The sequence below is a fragment of the Chiloscyllium punctatum genome, chromosome 19 (genome assembly GCF_047496795.1).
Source record: "Chiloscyllium punctatum isolate Juve2018m chromosome 19, sChiPun1.3, whole genome shotgun sequence".
In the NCBI taxonomy this organism is placed as follows: Eukaryota; Metazoa; Chordata; class Chondrichthyes; order Orectolobiformes; family Hemiscylliidae; genus Chiloscyllium; species Chiloscyllium punctatum.
The window spans coordinates 90,712,433-90,724,913 of NC_092757.1; the positions used below are offsets into that span (position 1 = coordinate 90,712,433).

General features: G+C 40.4%; 1 protein-coding gene and 1 long non-coding RNA gene across 5 annotated transcripts in view; one reads left to right on the plus strand and one right to left on the minus strand.

Annotated features, from left to right (window-relative positions):
- Positions 1 to 12,481, plus strand: part of LOC140491608 (uncharacterized) — a 57,297-nt gene that overhangs the window by 39,975 nt on the left and 4,841 nt on the right. Inside the window, exons 2-3 of the long non-coding RNA XR_011963341.1 lie at positions 5,386 to 5,530; positions 6,158 to 6,317. This is a non-coding gene — a long non-coding RNA (uncharacterized lncRNA). The remainder of the gene's footprint in view (positions 1 to 5,385; positions 5,531 to 6,157; positions 6,318 to 12,481) is intronic.
- Positions 4,355 to 12,481, minus strand: part of bcas3 (BCAS3 microtubule associated cell migration factor) — a 1,192,206-nt gene continuing 1,184,079 nt past the window's right edge. For all 4 annotated transcript variants that reach the window (XM_072590043.1, XM_072590044.1, XM_072590042.1 and 1 more), the window contains one exon: positions 4,355 to 12,366. In XM_072590043.1, the coding sequence (XP_072446144.1) occupies positions 12,218 to 12,366 (149 nt within the window). In that variant the 3' untranslated portion in view covers positions 4,355 to 12,217. The remainder of the gene's footprint in view (positions 12,367 to 12,481) is intronic.

Genomic DNA, 12,481 nt, shown 5'->3' on the forward strand with positions numbered 1-12,481 from the left:
TAATATGACTCTTTTTCAGATCTGGTCTTACAAGGTTGTCACTGACTGAATTTGTTGAGAATTTGCTGTAGGTGAATGGTGTTTTATTTTATATTTGGAAATGTAAGCATGATATTAATTTAAAAAAGAGATTTGTCCTCACAACTCCCCTTCCTCAGTCCACCTGAGAGAGTTCCTACTTTGATAGTGGTGAAGAGAGGGACTATGAGAATGAGGTCCTATTCTACAAAGACACAACTTGCACTGTCTACACACGACGATGGAAAAATCTTTATTCTGATCTTCTATGAATAACTAATTATAAAGACAAACACACATCTCCAGTGCAGAGTACTGCAAATAGCTTCACATTCACAAATCCTCGAATCTGTGAACACTGGCACTTAGTCAGTTCATCAGGAACAGGGGTGGGTGTCACAGACATACACCTGATGGTTACAATCACAGAGATTTGGAAATTGATGATTATTGGTCTGTTTTGCTAATTACTTGATGGAATGGAGCAGTTCCAGATGTGGAGTCCTGACATCTGTGGACAATTAATCAGAATATATACCGGTAATCAGGTAAATGGATTCAAGTATAGTCTGGCCAGCTTCCACTGAGGTCACCCAAGGACCAAAATCCTTCTCTGATTCAGTAATTCAAAAGAACAGTTATTGTCTCAAAAGTAGAAGCTTAGGGGGCCTCCCCATGATTTGAAGTAGAAGTGGAACATTATTCCAGAACTAAACCATGTGGACCAAATATTCTCAGTTTCCATTTCTGTGCCGGGTTAGTTAATCTCAGCTGGTGTTGTTGAATGTGCCCTTAGTGACATTGAACTGAGGAAAGGAGAACAAAACAGGGGATGGAAATTACATTAAAGCTGGGAAGAGCTCTGGTTAAATCCCATCTAAATTCAATTTCTAGACAGCCCTTTGAGAGCACCTTGGAAGAAGTGCAGTGTGGATTCATGTAACTGCTTTAGTTCAGGTAGTTCAGAGGTATTTAACCAGACTAATAGCTGGAACAAGTCTTCTGATAATAGGTTGGATAGACTGGCTTATTTCTGCAGGAGTTGAGTAGGTTTCGGGGTGATCCCAAATAATCTTATCAAGATAGATGTGGAAAGTATGTTTTCTCTTGTGGGTGAGTCTAGAACTCGGGGTCTTGTTTTAAAATGACAGGCAATCCCTTTAGGACAGAGCTAAAGAGAATTCTTTTCTCACAGAGGATTGTGAAACTTCAGAACTCTATTTCAGAAGGTGATCGATGGAGGGTCATTGAGATTTTTTTGAGACAATGGCTGACAGGTTTTTGTTAGGCAAGAAACTCGAAGGGTATGGGTGATAGATGGGAATGTGGAAAAGGTGCAAACGTGTAACTGTTAGGTGAAGGTGGGATTATGATCAAGTTGCGACTACAACCCCAAACCCCAGGAGCAAAAGACCTTGCAGATGTACACAGTCCAGACTCATTCATGAAAGACCATTTAAATGGGATTGTCAGGAATGGCCAGTACCAGAACATCAGAAATAGAAATGGGAGAGAAAAGTGAACCACTTAGAGAGAGTGAAAGGATCTAGTCATAGAAATCAAATTAGAATAAGCAGGCATTTTCTTTTTAATTGTGTTCTATCCTCCTTTCTTATCCCAAACCCTCCCACCCCAGGAAAGCTAGCAGAAGCAGTCATAAGTCTCTGCTGCTCTGCGTCTTCCTCTATCTTCCTCAGAGATGGATGAGTTACTCTTGTGTCTCTCTGTTTTGTACCTACTTTAAGACATTCTGCTTTTTACACAGTTTTCATTACAGGCTGGTGGAGAAATAAACCAGTGTCTCAAATTTTCTAAACCATAAGTTTGTCATCAGCCAGAGTATTGTGCCCAAGTCTGGACATCACTCCTTCAGAAGAATATCTGGGCCTTGGAGCAGGTGTAGGGATTTGCCACAATGGTATATAAGGTTGAAGCCCTTCACTTATGTGGAGAAGCTAGCAAGCTGGAATTGTTATCCTTACCAAAACACAAATTAGAAACAGGGAACGCTAAGGGGGTTTAATATATGGCAGCAGGGTTAGTGATCAGCAAACATAGATTTAAGATAATAAAAGAACCAGAGGGAAGATGAGAAATGTTTTTACACAGCTAGTTCTTGCCATTTCAAAGGGCAGTGGCATCAGATTCAATAATAAATTTCAAAAAGGAAATGGATTAATACTTAAATAGGATAAAAAGAATACTGTTCAGGGCTCTGGAGAAAAAAACACATAGGGGCATAGAACTAATTGTATAACTCCTTCATAGAGCTGGCATAGGCATGATGGGCTGAATGCACTTCCTCTGTGGGGTATGATCTTATGATTTTGGCCATACTGTACTCACCCATACCGTTATTTCACCAAACTGCTGCACAGGTTCCATTCAGCATCAGTTTCAGAATTGATGTGTGTATGACTGGAAGCTGATTCACTCACTTAAGAATTATTTTCATGATTTTAGAGTGAGTGGATTTAACAGTGTTGCATTTCATTTAATTCTTTGCCACTTAACTGTTAATGTGTAACTGACTAAACCAATAGCTCAGATGTAATTCATATCAGAAATGTATATTTTTAAAGTACATGAACGTGTTTTTCCCTTTTCTCACATTCTGACTGATCTATTCCCAGCAGTTCTGTTTTTATTTTAGATCTTCAGAATCTGTGAGTTCTCTGTTGTAAACAGTATGCTACTGTACAATATGTAATGCACACCATAGTGATTCTATCCTTCAGAATTGGTATTCTCAATAATGCATATAGCATATCATGTTCTGTAGAGAGAATCTAAAGCATGTATTTAAAGTATTTATTATCTCTTATTCTTTCTACTAAACAAAGCTATTTTGCTCTTCAGACTATTTAATAGTGTGACCATTATGTTAACTAAGTTGTTATTCTACATTAATAACATCCTTTGTTGTTATACACAAGATAGGTTCTGTATTAATTTATATCCGAAGTATGCTATTATGTATTGTGACATATGTAATATAGAGCATCTACTTTGAATTATTTTACAAGGCTGATATACTTTTACTTATGCACTACCCTATATCATTCTAGCTTGTACAATGAAAGTGTTATTCTATGGAATATAATACTAGGTTAATTATTGTTGATAAGTTACAGTATATTTGCAACTCTGCATAATTAACAAGAGCATTGTAATTAATGTGATGTTTGGTATGAGTTATTCTCCATTGTACACAGTTTTTTATTAGACAATTCTGTTTTTTATATAGGGGCCTCTTAAAACTCATATCACCATTCCTTGTAAAGCTTAAGTTTTGGTGAGGGTATGCAACCAAATTAAAATTGGAATTTTCAAACATTTTGTCCTGAGTTGATTGCCCTGTGGAATTGAAGCTTAGAGAATGAAATGTGAAGACAGAATCAAGAATGCCTCAAATCTGTGACAGTAACATTGTTTTGTAGCTGTGTATTGCCTGTCATTCCTCCTCCTTCATGATTCCTCACCTACTTATTCTTCTTTAGAGTTGTAAATTCTTTGGGGTCTCCTGGAAATATTAACTTGTCTCCAGGAGTCTGCTGTGAGCAACCCAGGTGAAAGTTGGGAGATAGGGGACACTATTGATTGAATGGTGGTCATGAATCATTCAATCAGATAGTCAGGAATCCCAGTCCCTTTCCAACTAGCCATGGACATGGCATGACAAGTGACTAATGGCCAGAGAAAGGCCAGAGCAGTTAAAGCTGAAACCTCCAGGTATATGTATAGCCAAAGCTGGTAATCAGATCATCTAGGTCATCCTCTTGTGTCGGGGTTCCATGATTTTAGAGCCTGCAGCTACTGGCGTCACTATTTGATGAAGACACAGTCAGAAATGTGTTTGAATAGTACAGCAAGAGGCCTATTCAAACGAGATTGAAAAGATATCAGAACAATGAAGACAAGAGGTAGAGACAAAGGAAGAAAAATAGAGACAATTAAAAAGCACACAAAAAAAGTGGAGGGCAGAGTGTACATAAACAGAAAGAGCAAACAGAAATAGAAAAGGGAAAGATAAACAGCTGAGAAAAGGTGAGACATCAGAGTTGCTGAAAGATAAAAGGCAACATTTATGTTCTGTGATATTGCAAAGGAATAATATAAAAAAACTCAGGAAATACAGATGGAGGTTGCAAAAGACAGATGTGGGGCATAAAAGGATACTCACACAAAGAGATAATATAATAAGAGAATCAGACAAAGGCAAATGAAGGAAAACAAATAAAATGAGAGAGATAGAATGACAAACAAATCCAGTGCACAAGCAAATGAGGTCTGGCTTTGAGTTGGGTTGTTAAAGCATTCAGACAAACTTTAACAGTCAGTTTATAATCCATTATTTTTATTATTGTTCTGATTGGAACTACGGTTTCATAAAACTAGCAGCAAAAACAATGCACAACATTTCATTGCAAAAATGCAGGAAGCCAGCCACGTCCAATATTGAAGCAAATCTACAGCTATTGGGAAAGGCAATCAGGCCACAATTTACTTACTGCATTGCACGAAGACTAACGTGGTATTGGCAACATAATAATGACAGGTATGAGGAAGAGTTCAATCACTCCACAGCCTGAATGTCTAGCTTTGATCCTTTGTGTGTGAAGGCCGGAGGCACAGTTTCTCTGATAAAGAGTGACAATTCATTTCTGGACCTGAACGCTTTTACTGTATTTATACCACAGCCCTGATTAGAATCTAATCTGGATCAAAGAATGACGGGTGGAGAATCTGTGGTGGCGCCAGTTCATGGTCATGATTCTGTATGTGGTGAGTTCCTGCATTCGAGGGCAAGGGAGGGAAGGAAGTGCTGAACAGATGGAAAAGGCTTAACTGAATCAACAGTAAAAAAATGTGGAGAGTCTATGCCTGGCATCTGCTGGTAATAAAGGAAGGATATTCTTAAGAATAAGAACAATATTCTTAAGAAGCACCGTTCTCAATCTCAGAACATCCCAAACCCTTTTCATTCAAAGTGTATTCTCTCTTGTAACATATAAAACACAGAAACCAATTTGCACATGGCAAGGTCTCACAAATAGCAATGTAATAAATCACTGATGAACTTTTATGAATGATGTTGCTAGAGAGATAAATACTAACCAGGACACTGGGATAACTCCTCTGGTTTTCTTCAAAGTGTACAATAAAATCATAGAATTACAGAATGCCTACAGTGTCAAAGCAGGCTATTTGGCCCAACAAGGCCACACTGACCCTCCCAGACCCATTCCCCTACCCTATTACTCTACATTTACCCCTGTCTAATGCAGTTAACCCAACATCCTTGAACACTATGGGCAATTTAGCATGGCCAATTCACCTAACCTGCACATCTTTGCATTGTGGTAGGAAACTGGAGCACCTGGAGGAAACCCACACAGACACAGGAAGAATGTGCAAAATCCACATGGACAGTCGCCCGAGGCTGGAATCAAACCTGGGTCCCTGGCGCTGTGAGGCAGCAGTGCTAACCACTGAGTCACTGTGAAGTCTAGTGAGTATATTTAAGAAATGATAATTTGTAGAAGCTGAAGATATCAATGGGTATGAGGAAAGTGTATGAATATGGCAATGTGATAGAGGAACAGCCATGATTTTTTTGAATGGAAGAACAGGCTTAATGGACTGTATGGCTTACTCCTGCTTAACACCCTCAGATAGTACAGCGCTTACTTAGTATAACAATGAGGTATTAATCTGGATTTTGACTGGAGTGGACTTAACCCCTTTTCCTTTTGATTCAAGAGATGAGAGAAATAACATTGTGTGGTGGGTGACATTGGCAGAAACTGGAACTGGGTACACATTTGGGAATTTACAAGAGACAGAAAATAAACTAGTTTAAAAATGCAGAAAATAAAACTAAGAATAAATGTGGAATGGATTTAAATAGAGTGGGTTAGGCTTGAGTTTGAATGGAATTGAATTAAATCTAGATCACGTAAATGTTACTGACTCACTCCACAAATGCGTAAATAGGGCCACCAATTCAGTTAATTTATTTTCACACCAATTCCACATTGAAAAATTGAAATAATGTAGATTAATTTAACATATTTCTCTACATTGTGTATGTTGCTCTATTTATTACTCACTTGCATCACATGTTTAATTCCTACAGTGAAGTGACAACAAATAAGAGCCACGGCAATGAACCTCTGCTTCTGACCACTGATGGCAAATATAGACAGTGCCTGTCAGACATATTTCAATCTGGATGAAGAACTGACATACCAGCACCTGTACTGCTATTATCTCCCAAACGAACCTTCTTCAGGCATGTAAGTTTGGAGTTACTGCCCATATGTGAATCTACCACATTAAAGTGGAGGATCTGTTAAGTTAAAGCTAAAGCATCTGTCTGTCATTTCTTTGTTCCAGTCCACACTCCATCTTGTATTCCATCTCCTTATTCTCTTTCCAATATTTACTCCTGTGATACTTTCTCCATTCATTATTCCCTCCCTCCCCACCATATACTCGACATAGAATTCCCACTTTTCTTGATTTCCCTTTCAGAACCGTGTCCCAATATTCACTTTTCCCTAAAACACTCATTCTACAGTATTCCCCCTGATCAGTATTTTCTTCTTCTGTTATTTGCTTTTTAAGATAAACCTGCTTCGGTGGTTTCCCTCCTACTGGTATTTTGTCTTTCCAGTATTCCCTTCAGCTAGTCCCTTGCTTTGATATTAGCTCCTTCTGATATTACTTGCTTCATAATCTCTCCAGCTGCTTCTCCTGTTCAATTTTCACACTGAGTCTGCCTCTGGAATTTCTGATGTGGAGGTGCTGGTGTTAGACTGGGGTGGACAAAGTTAAAAATCACACAACACTAGATTATAATCCAACAGGTTTATTTGGAAGTACTAGCTTTCAAAGCGCTGCTCCTTCATCAGGTAGCTGTGGAGCAGGATCATAAAACACAGAATTTATAGCAAAAGATCACAGTGTCATGCAACAGAAGTGACATATTGAACAAAAACCAGTGTATTGCTTCAGTTGTATGACACTGTGATCTTTTGCTATAAATTCTGTGTCTTACGATCCTACCCCACTAGTTACCTGATGAAGAAGAAGCACTCCAAAAAGCTAGTACTTCCAAATAAACCTGTTGGACTATAACCTAGTATTGTGTGATTTTTAACTCTGGAATTTCTGAACTAGGGAACTGAATGACTGGATGTTAGTCCAGATTACCACAGTGCTCCTCTCACCCTGCCCAGCCAGACAGATGTGATCATGATACAGATGATGTAAAGAACTAGCCAAGAACAAACATCACAAAGGTATTGCAATCAGACTTTGAAAGAAAAACTCCTACTATAACCACTGCTCCCCACCACTGCCGACTTCTCCAAAACACTGCTTACCTTCACTTTGTTAAATCAGGGGTAGAGAAACAGGAATTATCCATCAGGGTGGAGTCTGTAAAATGACTGATAGCAATTTTAACAGACTGAAACTTTTAACTGGAGGGGGAAGGTATCCAATTTGGTTTTACATATAAAAGGGCGTTTGCAGTTTTAATTTGGTTTCATAGGATCATTTGATGAGGTGAAGCAAGGTACAGGGCGAGGTACATTTCAAATTTCTGCATTATTTCATTTTTGTACTACATCCTGGGGTGCGATAAAACACGGTAAATGCAATGATGAATAGTTCTGTAAGTAAACGGCCCAGGAAAGCTGACACTGTCCATATCTGATGAGAGTACCAGGATTAATCTCTGACCTATGCTAACTATTCACCTTGAAAAATGTCCTAGCAATTACAAATGGCTTTGGTAATCATGTACTAGAGTGAGGTGGAAGGATTATCTGGTCCTGATTTACTTTACCTAAGGATGCAAGTATACTGAGCACCTCTTAAAGTTAAAATATCCAGCTGCATAGTCACACATCAAGAATGTTCATTGAACCTATATCCCAGTGAAGCCCATATGTCAGTGTTACTGCCTGCCAAATCATACCCCAGCATGTATCAGTTCCTAAGGAGCCCACAACCAAGAAATAGTGCTAAGGGAGCCCAGCACCTCAGCAGCAATCAGAATCTATTCACACTAGATCCCAATGAGAATCAGCACAAATGAATTCAATAGGCCAGTGCCAATCAATACACATGGAACCCTCTGTCAGGTTCAATGAAGGTCAGTTTAACGTATACCAGAGTCACAGTTAATGCTCTTGGACTCCTGACCCAATCAGAGGTAATTCCCATTGCCTCACTCAACATGCTCTGCAATCTCAGTTACAGTCAGTATCTGTGGAACCCATACCCAGTGAGAGTTAGTGTTTGTGGAAACTACACCTCAGAGAAGATCAATGTCCTTGGAAGCTGTACTCTAATGAGATTCAGTTTCTGTGGAACCATGCCACAAGGACAGCAAGTGTAAGCCATTGTTTATGAAATTGTATCCCAGTGAGAGAGTCAGAGTGTCTGATGAACCAAAACCCTAGTAAGAATCCATATACTCCAGTGAGATTCAATATCTATAGACTTTTACATAATTGAAAGTTGAAACTAACTGTCTTTGTAAGCTCTACACCAGAGAAAGAGTGTTTTAAACCTGTACCAATGTGTGGGATCCATACACCAGTGACAATCAATGTCAATAGAATCTACACCCCACTGAGAGTTAGTGTGTGTTGACCCCATACCTCAGTGAGAGTCAGTGTGTGGAATTCTCACTCGAATGAGAGGCAGTGTCTGGGGATAGGACAGTGGCAAATGGAATTTGATTCTGAAAAGTGTGAGGTAATGCATTTTGGAAGGACTAAGTAGACAAGGGAGTACATGATGAATGACAGGACCCTAGGAAGTACTAAGAATCAGAGAGACCTTGGTGTACATGCCGACACATCCTTGAAAACAATAAGACAGGTGAAAGATTGTTACAAAGGCATTTGGGATTCATGCTTTTGTGTCAAGGCATTGAATACAAGTGCAGTGAGGTTATGATGGAGCTGTAGAAATCATTAGTTAGACCACAGCTGGAGTATTTTGTGCAGTTCTGTTCACCAGGAAGGATGTGATTGCTCAAGGGAGGGTGTAAATGAGATTCACCAGGACATTGGCCAGTCTGGAAAATTTCAGCTTTGAAGAGAGACTAGATAGGCTGGAGTTGTGTTCCTTGAAGCAAAAAAGATGGAGAAGATCTTACTGAGGTATACAAAGTTATGAAGGGCATAAATTGGGTAGATAGGAAGAAACTTTTCCCCTTGGTAGAGAGGAAATAGCAAGGAAACATAAGTTAAGGTAAGGGGCAGATTTATAAGGGATTTAACATGACATTTTTCACCCAGAAACACCACAGCACACAAGGCTATGAGCCAAATGGTAGAAAATAGAGCAGAGTGGATAAGTGCCAGATCAGTGGTGCGGACATGCCAAATAACATACTATTGTGCTGTGAAAACTCTATTAATCTGCAACTCGTACCCTAGTGAGAGTTAGTATCTGTGGAACTTGTACCCTACTGAGAGTCAGTGTGTGTGTAATCCATATCCCTGCGAGATTTAGTGTGTGTGGGATCCATATGCTAGTGACAGTCAGTGTCTTTGGACTGTGTATTCCAGTGAAAGTCAGTGTCCATGAAATGTACACCCCAGTAACAATTCGCCTCTGTGGAACCTGTACTCCAATGACATTCACATTTTCAGAAAAGGAAGAAATCTAGCCAAAACAAAATTTCCAAAAGCAGCAAAATTCCCAAAATTTAACAATCTTAGTGTCCTCACACGGACAACATGTTCAGAGATGATTCATTCATCAAATCACTGTGTTGCTGTTTGTGGTCTGTGTGTTGTGGTTGCTCAGCCTGTTCTTGAGGGAGCAGCTCAATCCAAATGAGAAAACCAATGGCTGCTGATTATACTGGTGGCCTTGGACTCAGACAGAATTTCAGTGACTGATGCACAAAGGCTCCAGTCAATCGCCCACACTTTTACCATCACAACCTGCAATCTGGGAGATGGCAAAATCCCATTACCTTCATGAATGCACTGTTGTTAAATAGGGAAATGTCTTCTCAGACTCTGCAACCTTGTTAGGAAGGTTCAGGCTTGGGACCCCGACTCATAACATTGAACTCATTGGCAGGAAAGCACAAAAATTATTTAAATCAACTCCCCAAGAGCACTGTGGGTGTAACTACACAACATGAACTGCAGTGGTTCAAGAAGGCAGCTTACTCCCACCTTCTCCTGGCCTTGCTGGTGATTCCCACTTCCTATAAATGAATACAAAAATGTTGGAGCTGTCCCACTTTTCTTTCAACCAAGTATTATGAATTTAAAAACAAAATTTTCAAGCTGGAAACACAACAGCCGTAGATTGGCAGCACAACTGAGTGCCAATGCCATTTGTGTAACCTTGCTGTATAATGCAAGTGTATCTGGGTGTAATTCCAGAGCTTGGAAGGATATGGATTTGTTTGTAGGATTCGCAACATGCTACTATCTGAGAGTTCACTTGGGATTGACTAAGGAAAGAGGAGGGAAGGAGACAAACTGGAGGATGACTCTTCCTGACCACTCAAGCCAAAGGTCTTTACACAGCACTCTGAAGCATTGTCAAGAGGTACTGACAACCTTCCAGCTTGAGAAAGGTATAGTGGAAGAGAAAAAGATGTTTTTTCACAGAAAAATTTAATATCAACAGAATAACACAAATACCTACAAACACGCTTCTTATTTTTACTGCAGGTTTGTTAATTCTCTGAGTAACTTCCAATTTATTTTTTTAAATAAATGCTTGATGGGCCAGATGTAGGATGCAGCAGAAGTAGGAGGCTCCTACCTCAATTCCCAGTCTGGGATGGCCACAGTCAACATCTGCTCCATATAAGCTCAGGCAGAAAATAAAAAGCCAGGTTCTTCCACCTGCTTACTCTTCTCTGACTCTGCAAGAAAGGGGCTTTGCGTGGTCATCAATTAAGGGAGGGAGTCAAGAGTGTGGTGATGGAAAAGCACAGCTGGTCAGGCAGCATCCAAAGAGTTGGAGGATCGATGTTTCAGGCATAAGCCCTTCATCAGGACATTGATTCTTCTGCTCCTCGGATGCTGCCTGACCGACTGTGCTTTTCCAGTGCCACACTCTTCGACTCTGATCTCGAGCATCTGCAGACCTCACCTTCTCCTAATTGAGGGACGGAGTCAATTCTTCTCTAGAGCCAAATTATCATGAAACCTGGTAACATGGAATAAATACCTGAGGATTGACATGTCTATGGATCCTGCAGGCTAGAATGAATCAGCAATTCAAGAGGGACAAAACTGGATAGAGAAAACAATGCAGCAAATGCATAAAGGGATTCTTGTGAGCCTTTGTATTGATGCCCCACTAGCAAACTGCGCCCTCACAGTTCCTTTTCAATTTTTTTTCCTCTGGAATTTGGAACTGGGGACCACAGAGGCCTCAGAGTCTCGAACTAAGTTCAAAGACGCCTACAGTTTACTCCTGTGATTCTTGCTGTTTCAAGTATACTTACACTAACCATTTAACTTCCCTAACCTCTTCTGCACCCCACCATCCCACTACAACAAGGAGATCAGCAGCACTCGGAAAGTTAAGGGAGTCAGAGGACAGATTATTCCCTGTGCTATCTAATATGATGGAATTCCTTTCACAGGAATCCACTGAAAGGACGAGTGCTCTTTAGATAACAGCAGGTTTCTAATAAAACTGAAACTGTGTCAATTTAAGGCAATAAAGCAAAACCACACAAACATGGCTCTCTCTAATCTTAGAAATACAAAGGTTGCCACTTTGCAACATGTTTAAACTGTTAAATGGAAACAAGTAAGAAATTATATAGATGTCAGTGCAGCCTTGATACAGCAACTTGAGCCCTTCCGTTTGTCAGTATCTGAAATTGGTGGGGAATCAAGGGGATTTGCCAGCTCTGGACAATTAGAAAACCCAAAGGGGACTTGCAAGTTAAACGAATCAGCACAAACTGGAAGCTACAGGGGAAAGCCATCACCTCTTCCCCCTTCCCCCCATCGCTGTTCAGATGACATTCTTTCAGTCTAGCCGTTACTGGAGGGGCAGAGAGAGTTCAAGTCTCACGGTCCACTCTGTCGATCAACGCGATGGGTACAGGCTCCGAAGTTAATGGAGGTGATGGCTGAAGTGATCGCGGGGGGAGGGGGGGGAGGGAAGGGAGGGGAGGGCATGCTTAGTTGAAACTTGTTGGGAAGAGGCTGAGTGGCTGGTTTTCATTGGTGGGCAGTGGTGAGCGGTAGCCCTCAAAGTTGCGCGGGATGCTTCCGCTGGTGGAACCGGAACTGTTGCTCAGGGTCTCGATACTTCCTTCTCGCTGGAGCTCTGTAAGAGAAATAGGAGAGAAACCTTTAAACCTCCGGGGTATAGAAATCAAAGGAAATCAAACCCTTCATGCAAACTTTCCCCTTTATGTGGAGAAACATCTTGTGGGGTACAT